At 36.0% G+C, this 16,101-nt stretch overlaps 1 protein-coding gene across 1 annotated transcript in view; it reads left to right on the forward strand.

The window, feature by feature from the left end:
* The first annotated feature begins 6,702 nt into the window (after positions 1-6,702).
* Positions 6,703-16,101, forward strand: part of prickle2b (prickle homolog 2b) — a 111,918-nt gene continuing 102,519 nt past the window's right edge. The window contains 2 exon segments of the mRNA XM_048171916.1: positions 6,703-6,946; positions 9,285-9,379. Of these exon segments, the coding sequence (XP_048027873.1) occupies positions 6,893-6,946; positions 9,285-9,379 (149 nt within the window). The 5' untranslated portion in view covers positions 6,703-6,892.

Below are 16,101 nucleotides of genomic sequence, written 5' to 3' on the forward strand. Positions count from 1 at the left end.
TTGAAACAAATATATAATTACAATTTAATTTATGTAAAGTAAAAATTAAATGTAATTCATTCCTGTGATGCAAAGCTGAATTTTCAGCATTATTACTCCAGTCTTCAGTGTCACATGATCCTTCAGAAATCATTCGAATATATGCTGATATGGTGCTCAAGAAACTATCAATGTTAAAAACAGTTGTGCTGCTTAATATTTTTTTCCTGGATTCTATGATGAAAAGAAAGTTCAAAACATTTATTTGAAATAGAAATCTTTTGTATCATTATAAATGTCTTTATTGTCACTTTTGATCAATTTAGTGTGTCTGAATAAAAGTCATAATTTCTTCAAAAAAAATAAATTAACTGACCACAAATATTTGAACAGTAATGTATTTGGGAAATATTAATGCTAACTGTCATCTGAAAAGTCAAATTAGAGAATTTTGTTTTGTTTTTTAACACATCATATTAGAAGATGTTAACTGCAGACTAGTGCTTTTTATTGTTTTGTTTTTTTATCTGTTTTATTCTAAAATTCCAGAGAAACCAATATAAACAGAGTGAGCCTAAATGAAAGAAACATTGTCACAGTCCAGAACACAGTCTCTGTTTAGCATTGTTTTGGAATGGAATGCTTTGTGTCCAAGAAGTGGAATTCTGACTATTTGGTGGTGCTAATATTAATGGTGCTAGTAAGACACATCATTATCGTTCTGTAGTTTTATATATATATATATATAGAGAGAGAGAGAGAGACAAAATGGCTAAACACTAAGCTTTTAATTGCCTTAACCACAAATTACTGGTCAAAAAATTGGCAACATTTAAAGGTGCCCTCGAATGAAAAATTGAATTTATCTTGGCATTGTTAAATAACAAGAGTTCAGTACATGGAAATTACATACAGTGAGTCTCAAACTTCATTGTTTCCTCCTCCTTATATAAATCTCATTTGTTTAAAAGACCTCCGAAGAACAGGCGAATCTCAACATAACACCGACTGTTACGTAACAGTTACGTAGCAGATGTACAGAGCCACGCCTCCTGTCACTCACTCAGAGCAGCGGCAGGCCTAGAGACTCTCTTTTGGTCCGGTTGAAGGGTTTTTGTTATGATATAACAGCTGATAATACAACTTTGGCACATTTGTCAGCTAAACGTTCATTCAGTGTTTCCCATTAATGACCAGGTGCCACCGTTTCATAATGAACCGAAAATTTAAAACATGTAAATGGTCTCTAACGTTGTATTTTGCCAACGAACTGAATTGAAACCGTGATATGGCTTTGTGCCTTTACAAAACAGCAAAATACAGTGATTAAGTATATATACAGTCTGTCTGCGCTGCTTCCAAAGTGCCCCAGATTGATGCATTTAACCTTAAAATGTACTAAATTTTCTTACGGGGGAGCATGCCCCCGGACCCCCCTAGAGGAGGTATACCTAACAAACTTTTACAAATTACAGTTCCAAATCATGTACATTTTATGAACTTTACTCAAGAATACTAGAAAAACGCTTCTTTCATGTCAGTAAAGCTGTTAACAGAAAATTAAAATGTCATTGGGAAAATATAGATTTGGGCTAAGCCCCGAATGTTTACAATGTCTGGCTCCGCCCCTGGTGTACGCCCCCAATATTTGCATATGCCAGCCCACGTTTCCAACATTATAAAAGGCATTAGACAAGGGCAGCCAGTATTAACGTCTGGATCTGTGCACAACCAAATCATCAGACTAGGTAAGCAAGCAAGAACAATAGCGAAAAATGGCAGATGGAGCAATAATAACTGACATGATCCATGATAACATGATATTTTTAGTGATATTTGTAAACTGTCTTTCTAAATATTTCGTTAGCATGTTGCTAATGTACAGTTAAATGTGGTTAAAGTTACCATCGGTTATTACTGTATTCACGGAGACAAGAGAGCCGTCGCTATTTTCATTTTTAAACACTTGCAGTCTGTATAATGCATAAACACAACTTCATTCTTTATAAATCTCTCCAACAGTGTAGCATTAGCCGTTAGCCACGGAGCACTATCAAACTCATTCAAAATCAGAAATAAACAATATAACAGTATACAATACTCACATAATCCGCCGCATGCATGACGAACACTTTGTAAAGATCCATTTTGAGGGTTATATTAGCTGTGTAAACTTTGTTAAGGCACTGTTCAAGGCAAGCGCGAGCTCTGTGGGCGTGGACCACGGGATTTAAAGGGGCCGCAGCATAAAATCGGCACGTTTATAATGATGCCCCAAAATAGGCAGTTAAAAAAATTAATTAAAAAAAATCTATGGGGTATTTTGATCTGAAACTTCACAGACACATTCAGGGGACACCTTAGACTTATATTACATCTTTTAAAAACATAATCTAGGGCACCTTTAAGCAAATGCACTACTTAAAAAGCCATTGTCTTAGAATAATATCAAAGACAGAATTAAGTTTTTGGCAGAGTTGGACACAATGAAACAAGTTGCAAGGTGATAAGCCGTGTCTTTGAAAATCTGGTGAGAAATATAATAATAAATGCTTCACACAGTGAAGAAAGGAGGAAGAGGTGTCATTGTGTCGAGAGCCTTTTTAGCGCTGATATTGGTGAGCTAGAGTACTTTACTGTGAAGAGTAATTTAATGCCTTGGATTACAGGAGAATATTGTAAAATGGCTTGCTTCCCTGAAAAGTTATCTAAAAAGGAATGATCAGATGTTATTTTTCAACAAGACAATGCTCCTGCCCAAATTGCAAAACCAACCAAGAAGTGGTTTGAGAACAAGTCCATCAGGCTCATGTTGTCAGAGTCCAGATTTGTGGTTTCTGGTAAGTTTTGTATTCTCTTCGGAAGAAAGTACAGCTTATCTAGCTGCCGACTCATGGTTACAACGAAGGCTGTGTAGAGATGAGACATGACCTTGATGTGTTCAGATGTGCATTCTGACACAGTGGAGGGTTGGAGAAAGAGAAGCCTGAGAAGTAAAAGTGAGGAATTTGTTTTTGTAGGTTGCATGGTTGAATTAGATTGGAAAGGTTGTGAAATGAGAATTGGGAGACAACTGGGCACTCCAAGCATTTTTGTCTGCAGGTGCCTGCCACTGGTCATCTTCTTAATCATTGCCCAAGCTGAGGCAAAGTGTTTAAATAACCTACAGAAAATTGAGATTAGGAAGTTTGTATCAAATATTGTGAATGAATTTAGATGTTCCAAATATCAAAAGGAATCAAATATCAGAACACTTCTGAATATTTTATATGTGTATATTTTCTTACTGTGTATTTATTGGGGTGATAATTCATTGGTACATTAAAATCCATTGGCACATTATTGCTACCAGTTTGAATATTGAAATATTATTTTGGTGTATTCATTGCAATCGCAAAATACATCAGGTCAAAAGACAAACAAGCCATTTGATGTTGTACTAAAAACATTTTATGACATTGATGTACTAAAAACATACTTTCACTAATTGGCATTTTAGAGATGCTGTCTGGCATTTGAGAGAGTAGAGGCCTACTTTATAAGTCTGTTTTTTTTAAATTAAGTATGGTTAAAAGTAAATGATTAGATTAGATTTATTTATTTGTGTTGTCTTGTAACATGCGCCTTTAAATGCATATTGATAATCTAAGAATAAAAAGGGAATTTTGGAAAGCACTCATTAGATAATAGAGCAGTTTGTCCTTAAACTGATGTGTGGTTTTGAGTAATGCAGTAACTCTGAATGCCTGAAGCATTATTGTAAATGAATGTGTAAATGTGTATCAAAAAGGTTAGTCTGCACACTTGGCAAATAAAGTGCATTCTGATTCTGATTCTATAATAGCCTTTGTTGCCTCTCAAATAAATTCCCTTTAATATGATGCAGCCAGATATACAAAATAATTAGTTGAATGCAGTATAGCTTTCAGTACTTGATAGAATGGCCACTTGACTTCATTTGCTTTGAAATGTGGAGAACTCTTAAGTGGTTAACTGCTTAAGTCCATTTGTGCAAATTGTTCGGTTGAGCAATGTTCCCACTTTGGAGAATGCTGCAATGCTTCAGTGTACTCTCTGATCATCCAATGCAGAACAGGGTAGAGTCAGTCACAGTATAGTTTATCAAGCAAAATTTGAATTTCTATTTCCTTAATTATAATTTAGATTAATTTTTGGGAATTTTTAAATATCACTGGGACTTGTTTTGTGAAATTCCCCCATCTTTGTCATGCATTTATTTAGGTTCCTTTGCTCAGTGACATGTCCTACGCATATATGCACATCATTTTTAGTCTTTTAATAGTTAATGACGCACTATACACTGTGCACTCTTACACTATGTACTCATCTGTGTAGTGTGTGAATTTTATAAGATCATTTTGTCATTCAGCAATGGAGTCTGATAGTGCATAAGTATGCGAATTGGGATGCACTATGGCCCGGTTTCACAAACAGGGCTGAGGCTAAGCCAGGATTAAGCCTTATTTCAATTAGGGTATTTAAGTAGCTTTTATAAACATACCCTAGAAAAAAACATTATGGCAGTGACATATTTTAAGATATTTTCTTTCAGTTAAAACAGCTCAAACATGCATTTTAGTCTAGGACTAGCTTAAGCCTTGTCTGTGAAACCAGGGGTATAAGTTTTACAGCTGAAGAGCCCAGAATGACACAGGTAATGTTTACTGTCACCATGACGACTCACGGGCTTCTTGCACAACTTCCACTAAACACCTGCATAAGTCATAGCTGAAACTCTGCTGGATTCAAAGTGCCACTGAACCTTCTCAAAGGGTGAGCATCTTTGACTAAGCTAAACTTGTGTGCTACTTAATATAACTGAATGCTTCTCTGGGGGAAAAAAGAGTTTGGTTAATATTTGGTAAATATTTAATAAGGTATGAGTTCCTCTGGTTTCTTTAGACTCTCTCTATTGAACAGACTGCATTAAGATTAGCCAGAGAAGATTCTGGCACTCCAAACTCTTCACAAACTTTCTTTGTTTACATTTTGCTGAAAGGTAGTTCTTCACCACATACACTCTATAAGCAGAAAAATATTGAGCTTGCTCTTTGAGCACCACTTAAATACTAAACACCAAGACCTTTAGTGATCAAGGAAGTGTCTTTTTATGTGTCCTTATCATGCTGCTTTGTTGATCGTGCTCTTTTCCTCTGCATCTTACCAAATAACAAATTTGATGAATCATTTAGTACCTTAGCAAAAAGAATGAGACATTTAAAAGGCTTTGATTCGATCAGTTCATGCATTTCTTAGGAATCAAACCCACGACCTACACTCTTAGAAAAAAAAAAAAGTTAATTGGGGTTCTATACAGAACCTTTTAGGGGTTCCAAATATAAAGCGCCTGATAGAACCCTTTAAAGGGATAGCTCACCCAAAAATGAAAATTATCCCATGATTTACTCACCCTCAAGCCATCCTAGGTGTATATGACTATCTTCTTTCAGATGAACACATTCATAAATATATTTAAAAATATCCTTAGTCTCCAGTGTTTAAAATGGTTGTGAATGGGGGGCCGCGTTTTGAAGTAAAAAATAATGCATCCACATCCATACAAAAAAGTAATCCATATGACTCCAGGGGGTTAATAAAGGCCTTCTGAAGCAATACGTTTTTGTAAGAAAAATATACAAATTCAAATAACTAGCTTCCGGTGGACCACTGTATGCAGAATGCGCAAGATTTGCGGCGGAATCCTTTGACCTGACGCACAACGTAATGACGAATGCAGAGGCGCAGAGGATAGAGCAAAACAAATCACTGGTCACGAATTAGAAGTCTAAAACGATCATTTTTAAAGAGAAATTTCATAGGATTTTGATATAAGAGAAGAGGAGCTTAAATTTGTTGCACAACCCTATTTGTTTGAACCGCGAGAAGCGCTTACAATACTCCAACATCCTCCAACATCAAAGGATTACTCATTTGGCGCAAGTCGACTTGCGCAGTATGTGTACAGCCGTCTGCTGGAAGCTAGTTATTTTAATTCATAAATTTCTAAATATGGATATTTTTTTCTTACAAAAAACGCATCGCTTCGCTTCAGAAGGCCTTTATTAACCCCCTGTTGTCGTATGGATTTTTTTTTTTTTATGGATGGATGCATTATTTTTGACTTCAAAACGTGACCCCCCATTTACAAACCATTATAAAACCTTGGAGGACTAAAGATATTTTTAAATATATCTCTGATTGTGTTCGTCTGAAAGAAGATAGTCATATACCTGGGGTGGCTTGAGGGTGAATAAATTTGAGCAAACTTGTTTACCACAATAATTGTATATGCTTAAATAATTAATATTTTAAGTTGAAGCATAAATGTATTATGGTAAACATAGTCTATTCGAAATAAGTTATATCATCTCCCATCGCCACCCCCAATTTCATTTTAAAATTTTATTTCAAAATGGTAAACAAATAGTAATGTAAACCAACGATTTTGGAAACAAATATACACTCACAATGTATGCTCTTGTGTGCATAGGCTTAGGCTATATATCAAATTAAACAATTCATTAACGTGATCACAAATCAATTTATAATCCAGACGTGAAATTATACATATTGATTTTTGTCAAAAAATATTTTACACGGAGACTCAAAACTTTTGAAAGAATTACACCGTCGAAATCTGTGGTTTATGTAAGTGTAATTAGAGAAAAGGTCTCACGCACTTACACAGGAATGTACCTGACATTTACTGGGTTTGTTCAAGAAAGCGCTGGCGTGTCCGGAAATGCAGTAATTTCATTCACAAGCTCGCATTAAAACTGATGGGACGGAGAGAAAACCCCAGGAGAGCGCGCACGGCGATGAGCATTTCAACCAATGCTCTCTCATAGCGACCCGATGCAATAAGCTTTGAGATTCATTTCCTCACGCTGTCATGTTTGGTCGAAGCATTAAGAAGGGAAACTCCAGCCGGTCGGTGAGTAAAGCGGTACGGGGTGTTAAAGACTTGTATTTTTACGCACTGTTACTCCACGCGCATCAGTAAGACATTCAAGAAAGGGGTTCTTTGTTATTGAGTTATTTGGACGGAAATGAAAAGGGCTAGATGTACCTAATAAAACGTACGCACTGTTGGAGCTGCCGTGTGATGTGTGAAGTTATGAACAACTAACACTCAGTGCAACATCAGGCAGGTCAGAATTGATAACAGGCGTTTGTTGTTGCAAAATAGTGCATTTTATTGTCAGAGTCGCACAATTTTAATTATTCACCACAGATGTGACATCAGTGCTACAATATGACAACATTTCAGCAGACGTGTTTCTGTGTAAATTGTATTGAATGAACACGTGTAGCCTATTTGACTCCTTTTTACAACTCAATGAGACAAACTGCTTGCCTTTTCTGAAGAATGGGTTTAAAAAGTTCGTGAAAGTGCTTTTTCTTGGTCACAATTGTAACCTGTGGGAAATGACTGCTCACTGAGTTACTGAATAAGACTAAATAGAAAGTTGAAAACAATAAAATAATTTAATATTTTATATGAGGCGAAATGGGTAGCCTATTTCTTTTTTTACGTTTCAGCTATTTGTTTTAATGTAATTGTATACTTTAAAATGCACAATTTTATGTGAATCAATCAGTCAAAATGGATTGTGACCACTGACATGTTTACATGTATTGGTGATCATGATTTATATGAGTGTAACCTTAGAATTAGGCCTACATTAATCATTTTAAATAAGATATGTTTCAAATATCTGTATTATGACACGTTTAACCCCATATCTGTCAGTGTCCTGCTAGCGGGATGCTTGGCACTCTTTTTTTTTTTAATTTTTTATAACTTTATTTCCTATCACATATTTTATTAATCATCATAAATTAGGTATAATTTGAAAGCTTACACCAGGGGTACCCAATCCTGTTCCTGGAGATCTACCTTCCTGCAAAGTTCAGCTTCAATTAGGGTCTGTGTCCGAAATCGCACCCTATACCCTTAAAGGTGCTAAAGAGGATCTTTTCGTCGACTGAGAAACCAAAGACTGTTACTGAGTTTTTGAAATGAGCGCATACGTAAGAATTTCGAGGGAACACCTCCCAAAACTCCTGCACGAGTATTGGAACATGAGTGTTTACCACCGGCATTCGCTGTGTTGTGTTAGTGGATTCATTATGTCGGACTCACCGTATGTAACTCATAATCTGCAGTTGTTACTCCTGTCTCCTGACAAAAACATTGCATGCGGCGCCTGTGGAGTGTGGGAAGTTACTGGAGCTCGCAGCCGCGCTCGTCTCTCACAAGGAACGTCACAGCAGTGATTGACAAGCCAGAGGGCCAATCGTTTACGCGATGATCGCGTAAATGATTGGCTGATGTTTTTAAGGCCCTACCTCGTGTACAGATGATGTATATTAATATTATTACTTTCAGTGCACCGAATAAATAGTCTTTTATCAGTTAGTAAAGACAGTTTCAAGTAATATTGCAAAAATGTATAAAACAAAACATCCTCTTTAGCACCTTTAAATAGGGGACTATTTGAGGGGACAGCCATTTGTAGTGGTGTCCGAAACCATAGTGGCCGTTATCAAGTGCACCCATTTAATCCCACAATGCAACACAATAACAAGTGAAGACTTCAGATGCAAAAGCCTCTAAGTGCCATTTGAAATTTTCTTCTAAAATGAGCATTTTTATCAAGCTCATATGTTTAGGTTCAGTAATTTCATTCTAATGGCAATTAATAGGTCCTTTTCATTGCCATTAGAGTGAAATTACTGACCCTAAACATACAAGCTTGATAAAAATGCTAATTTTTCTTCTAAAATTTCAGATGGCACTTAGAGGTTTTTGCATCTGAAGTCTTCAAGTGTATAACCGATATACGCTCAACGGCTAGAGAATACCCATTATGCACCGCGAGAGTCGCGCGCCAAATTGAATTCTCACGCCTGACCAGAAGATACCTGCAGCTGAATCATCCATCCATCCATTTTCCAAACTGCTGGTCCAATCTGGCTACAGCATAATATTGTACAGGTATAAATTCACATAATTATTAAATAGCAAGCTCAAACTTGGCAAACACCAGCACACTCAGTGTCCAAATTCAGTTATTTGGAAAATATTCATAGAATGTGAATGAGAGTTCACACTGTGAGACCGTATCACAGAAATGTATGTATACCTGTTAAGAAGATTTTGAGCATGTATTCAACATTTGGATGTTCTCTATGCGATATACTGTATATAAATGCCTTTTCCACAGTTAAATGGCATAACTTGCGTTTATATGAAAAATAACTCTTGTATCTCTTCCCAGCCTCTGCAGCCTACTGTGCTTGATGGCCTAGAAAGAGGACAACCTTGTACCGTTTGTGGAGAGCAGTGTCCTGGCTTTGTTCTGCATAAATGGAGGTGAGATCCCCCACCCCCCAACTTGCTAGTTCTAAACATCCTTTTTTCTTATTTTACTACATGTTCAGGAATTTGGTAGAGAATGAGATGTTATCTGACTTCATCCTGCTAGTTGACTTTTGGTGCAGGAGAGTCCAATCTTAGTTGTTTAAGAAGTTATGTTGTTGCTGTTTTGGTCAGTATTGGACAGCATCAGCATTTCTAAGCTCTTGAAATGTTCAGTGGAAATTTAGAGGTTCTTTGCCTTTAGACAGAGTCACCATAGGAGGATTCAGTAGAATTCAAATAAAGCTGACAGTGCGTGTCTGAGCCAGCAGGCAATTTGCAGGACCTGTATGCACAAAGATAACAGCGTACACTAAGCTAGCTATTCATGCTTTCCAGGACATTCAGGCTTCATTTTTGCTTGGGCGATTTCAAAAGCCAACATTTTGTTTCTCGCTCAGAATTGAGTTGAACTGTTCTGCTGGAGCACACTGTGAAACAGAGGATGTGACTAGTTAGAATTTGGTGGGGGAAAAAATGTATAGTAAGAATATGAAAAGAACTAAAAATGGAAAAAAAATTACTATCCCTTTAATTTCAACAACTGAGTCATTTTCATAATGTTAGTGTGGGCATAATGAAAAAATTAGTTGCACTTTTAATATGTAACTTCTAAAGTTCATGTTTAAATGAGAGGAAAAACTCTTTCTTTCCAGCCAAATGAGTAAGAGCATGTTGCCCTTCTCTGTTTGCTTTATAATGAATGCAAGAAAGTCTATAGTGGCAGGGGTTGCTGGGATGGAGGGTAAAAAGAACGGATCTGCCTGCTCTCCATTGCTGTAAACTATTACAGGGCAACAGTCAGCTCTGGAATGTGCACTTAATTGCCTGTCTTTTGCAGTGCTACAATAAAACTAAAGGTCTTCCAGACAAACTTAAAGCGGTCATTTGTAACATAGTTCTTTAGATGCATCTTTGTGTGTGAGTGGGAGACCTATGGCACACTATGGGGTCTCTTACACAACAGTAGCTCCTAAAGATTTTTATGAAGACTGTGAAAAGGCATATTTGAATGCAGATTGCTATCAGGGTGACTTTTTGGTTGTGTGTGTGTGTGAAAGAGAGAGAAACCGAGTGTTTTTTCTGCTGACTTTCAATGATCCAATTCAACAATCCCTCATATTTGTGTTTTTACTGCTGAAGTAATTGTTGAACTTCTCCTGCATCCTATTCTTCTGCGATCCAGAATGGCAGCACAGCTGAAAGGTTTGTTTGAGCTGCGTCTTCTACAGTACAGGCATTAATGTGCATTTCCTTCAGCCTGAGGTTTATTCATTTCACTTTTGGTGTAAAGGGCCTTTACATTTGGCAAAAATAAGACTTTTGCTTTTTTGTTATTAAAAACAAACAAACAAACAAGAAAGGCCCACCCAGATGAGAAAATATAACGCAAAAGTAATGCATTACTTTCCATAAAAAGTAACTAAGTAACTCAATTATTTACTTTTTAAAGGAGTCACATTGCAATGCATTACTTTTAAAAGTAACTTTCCCCAACACTGCAAATATTAACGTGTTAAGAAATTTGGAGAAAAGGCAGCTGAAAGTGAGTTGATGGTTCTTTTCTATTCTTTTATTTTATTTTGCAGCTATTAAATATGAAATCATGACATTAATCACAGTTATTTTATTCTTATTAAGACGATCATCATATTTGGTGGTCTTGGGCAAAGTTTGAAAAACCCTTTATTATGTAAGAATCATCGGAAAATTATCTCTACACCAGAACTTATAATCCACATAAAAGGGAGGAGATGCACCATGTGTAGGAAAATAAATGGTATAAGTTAAAATGTTGAATTGGTGGATGTAGGTAATGTCTTCAGTTAGATGGGGGCTGCACTTGTATGCCTGCCTAGAAAATAGCTATCCTGTGGCATCACCAAGATGGTCGCCAAATGAACTAATCTGTCATATAGGGACTTAAAAGCAGTGGGGTACAGCATGAAATGAAAAGGCCATGCATCAACACTTTTAACATCTGCAAACCCTAAAATGTCCTGAAATATTCATAAATGTCTAAATATTAATGAGATGGCTGGAATATCTGCTGGAGCTGGGGTCTATTTTCCCTGCTTCTCCATCATTGTATAAAACCAAGAGGGTTTTATAACAGTATATGTCTATTCAAGCTTTTTTGTATTGGTAACTCTTATACTCAAAAAAACTACTAAAGTTGGAGTAGTTTAACCACTGGACAGAGTTTGCTATTTGTCTTTGGCTTGAATAAGAAGCATTGTGGACCAGATGTCAGTCCTTTAATCATAAGTCTGGATATGTGAGACTTGTATTGCATAACTAAATCTAAATCAATAAATGTTGCTTCTGAAAGTAAATTTATAATGTTTTTGCCTGCCCTGGCTACACTCCATCAGCTTGCATTCTATGTAGAAGGAACCAAGATGGTGGCATGTGTAACACGATGAGTTGAATAATTTATGAGAGCCGTTGGCTTGATTGATTTTCTTTGTGTTAATGAGTCTCATTACTGCCCCTATTAGCATCAGTGCTTTGAGTATTTGCTATCTGATCAGCCAGCTTATATGACCCACTTATCCAGGTTGGCATGTAGCTCTAGGTTGTAGATGTTCTTTCATGTTGATTAACCCTTAAATGCATGACTGTTTCGCCAATCATTCTTACATATTCGGGTCTTTATCGACCCGGATCTATATCTAACACTGATGGATCTCTACCTGTTGCAATAATATAAAACTCCTCTGATATTAAAATAACAATTACAGAAGAATAAAATAAATCATATTTTGTTACCTTTTGGAGCTTGAAAGGGCTCCGTTTGACCAGATGTTTTATGCCATCACCACTGTCCTCGTCAGAGCTCATTTCCCAGTAAATTCAGCAAATAATGGGATAGTTTTATGTTTGAGCAAATAATGGGATAGTTTAATGTATTCTCAAAACTATAATTTTCAACATCTTCAAAATCAATATTTTGATCGCTAACAGCTTCACCAGATCCATCCAGTGACAGTTACAGTCATATTTGATTGCGTTCAGAACTTGCTCTGCAGTAAATCACTGAGCCATTTCATGTATCTCTTATTCTTTCATTTTCTGTCTGAATGAGTCATCACTTCAGCATTGTGTATCAGACATTGCCACCTTGTGGAATAAAGGTGAATTCCACTTATTTCATCATCTAAGATTTAATTATTGTTGTGCAGAAAAAATATATGTACACTCATACACACCTCGGGTCGTTAGCGACCCTATACAATTTTTACAAAAAATGAATACAAAAATAGGCATTCTTTAATAATTTTATAATTTTTTTTCTTGTTATATTCTTTATAATGAATTGATTGAGGAATACCAAGAAGGTTGATATCTAACTTTAAAAAATGAACGAGGAGGAGGGTAGTGAATGACGTCCCGGGTCACTAAAGACCCGAGGTATGCATTTAAGGGTTAAATGCATGTTTTAGGATTGACAACTCCTGACCTTTATACAGAATTTGTCTTATATTATACCACAGATTTATTTTATTTTTATGTCTATTTATTTATTATTATTTTTGCTTTTGTAAATGGTGGAAAATCCCAACAAAATTATGTTCCTCAGAATACATACGTTTTTTCTATGGTTCCCATCAAGTTCTCTGAACATTTAAAATGTCCAGTTTCTGAAATGTTTTAAAAATTTAGTTTTTTGTTTTGTTTTGTTTTTTGGAATGCAAACAATGAAGGGATAGTTCACCCAAAAAAATAAAATTCTGTCATCATTTACTCCCCCTCAAGTTGTTCCAAACCTGTATAATTTTTTTTTGTTGTTGTTGTTGTGCTGAACACAAAGGAAGATATTTGGAAGAATGTTTGTACCCAAGCAGATTCTGCCCCCCTTTGACTGCCATAGTATTTTTTTTCCTACTCTGGTAGTCAGTGAGGGGCAAGATCTGCCAACGCTATCTCACAACCAATTCGTACGTATTTTACGAGCTGGCTAATTCATAGGAATTTGTATGACCTCACTCGTACAAATTCATAAATTGTAAGTTGCAAAAAACATACAAATTCGTACGAGTGAGGTCGTACAAATTCATACGAATTAGCCAATAACATTGGCAGATCTTGCCCCCCATTGACTACCATAGTAGGGGAAAAAAATACTATGGTAGTCAGTGGGGGGCGGGATCTGCTTGGCTACAAACATTCTTCCTAATATCTTCCTTTGTGTACAGCACAACAAAGAAATTTATACAGGATTGGAACTACTTGAGCTTGAGTAAATGATGACTGAATTTTAATTTTTGGATGAACGATCCCTTTAAGAATGCATTCCATTTTATCATTTTGAAAACTTTATGGGAACATTAATTTTGAATGTTCTCTGAACATTCTGAAACAAGTAGTAATATTAAAAAAAAAAAACTTTAGGCAAATGTCCAACTAAAATATTTCAGAAATAAATCATTCCTTTTTTGTTCCTTTTGTTTTTGTGCTAAAGTTTTGAGAACATTATTAAAGACCAGATAACTCGCATGTTGTATTAATGTTTGTTCATAACTTTGAGACAACCTTTCCAGAATGTTAGCCAAAGTTCTGAGAACATTCCCTGTTAGATAAAGTCTACAGGTGTACAGTCTATAGGTGTACATTCATCAGATTTCTTATTTTAAAATCCAAAGCACTTAAAAGCTGAACTGTGAGTCTGTTCATCATGAAATATTTAAGTACAGTCACAGTTCTCTAGTGTTGCCAAGGTTCAATATGTGTGTAATTGTTGTGCCACACGGTCATTAAAATTCATTTATTTTTTACAACAGATGCAATAAAGTGATAAGCCAAAGTCAAAGTTCTTAATTTAGTGCAGCAACTTAACTGCAGACATTTACAGGTGCTGTTTAATCACCCACCAGAGATGTCTTACACCAATGGTTCAATTTCAAATTAAAAGAAATGGACAGTATTCCTGACATTTTTGCTGAAATTGGCAACCCTGTTTTTCCTTTAAAATAATTTTTTGAAAGTCTGCAATACTGATTACTGGTTAGTTAGTCCTTCAGGGTTACTTCTGCAGCGCACAGCATGACACACACTTAACGATGCATGAATGCTAATGCTAACTTTTTTGCTATAAAGAAGGCAATATACTGAGTCCACCATTACTAGAGTTAAAGAGTTACAAAATATTAATTTCTGCCACGTTATAGTGTTGGCATTTGTGTAAGATACAATGAAAAATGCACAGGAAGAGTCTGCTCACTACAGAGACCATAGAGGGACATGGTGAAGGGAAAAAAAATAAAGATGGGAGGAAATATTATGTCAATGCTTTTGCGTTCTCTCGCACGTTTTGAGCCAGAGTTAGCCATAAAGGCTAATTTTCATCTGTTGTCACTAGCCAGTTCTTAAAAGGCAAAGAAACTGAGACTAAACACTGATGAAAATGTTTTTTAAAATGTCCCTAAAGAAAGTTGTTGCTGCAGGTAGATCCACTGGACTCTGTCCTTGCAGTAACCTGCTCCAATCTGCATAACAGTGCCTTTCAGTGTGTTAACAAGCGGCCCGGCCAAACCAATCCATCAGGGCGGTCTGGCACATTGAATGGGCCTTTAAAGTAAAGTCTTCTTTTCAGCCAGTCTGGAGGAGGAGAAAAATGGAGGGAAACCCTGCTCCTCAGACATGTATAAAGAAGGCAAGAGAACATAACAACTGGGTCTTTTCTAGATTAGCATGGTCCTACAGAGCTGCTAAAACACATTCACCTTTAATGGAATGAAATCACTGTATCCACTCCCTGTGTGCTTTGATGTTGCCTGCTAACGCTTATTCCACTCATCAACTAAATGAGCTGGGGTTTTGTTGCTTAGGCAGCCATTTGAGGTTATTTTGACCAAGGATTGATATTTGGGGCCTGTGTAAATAGATTCATGCAGATGAATCACAAGTTGACCATTCAGATTCAAACAGTACTTTTACTGGGGGGTTGGGGTGACTGCATGTATATGTGGTTGCCTTTGATTGGGTGTAATGATAGGGTCGTTTATTTGCCATTGTGGTCACGGAAACGGTGGGCTGGGTCATATGCATGCAAACTGAGGCCCACTGGATACACAAATGAAAGTAACAGCAGGTATTAGAAACCGAGGTTAATCTCTAACTTGAAGCTTAATTATGTAATAAATGTAATACAATATATATATATATATATATATATATATATATATATATATATATATAACAGCATTTATATATATATATAATATAACAGCATTTATATATATATATATAACAGCATTTATATGAAGAACGTTTATATAGAAAGTTTTTGTAACAATGAAAAGGCAATATTTTCTTTTAAAGTTGTGAAAAGTACCAACTTCGGTACCAATCTTGAAGCCAATCACAGACATATCCGATGAGCACGTCAATGACCAATCAGAGGTGTTTTCGAATCCGCTCAACAGTGCTCAAAATGTCATTTTTTTTTAAAAATTTCTGTACCGACTTGGTACCGAAGTTGGTACTTTTGACAACTCTAGTTTCTTTTTTTTAATCAATGAAGTACACTCTTGCTGAGTAAAAGTATTACATTTCTTTATTATTTTTAAATTTCTTTAAATAAATCTTACAGACCCCAAACTTTCTAGTTAAATTCTAATAAAAATATATTTATACATTGTTACAAAAACTTTAAACTTTAAAAATAAATGCTG

The sequence above is a fragment of the Megalobrama amblycephala genome, linkage group LG21 (genome assembly GCF_018812025.1).
Source record: "Megalobrama amblycephala isolate DHTTF-2021 linkage group LG21, ASM1881202v1, whole genome shotgun sequence".
NCBI classification, from domain to species: domain Eukaryota; kingdom Metazoa; phylum Chordata; class Actinopteri; order Cypriniformes; family Xenocyprididae; genus Megalobrama; species Megalobrama amblycephala.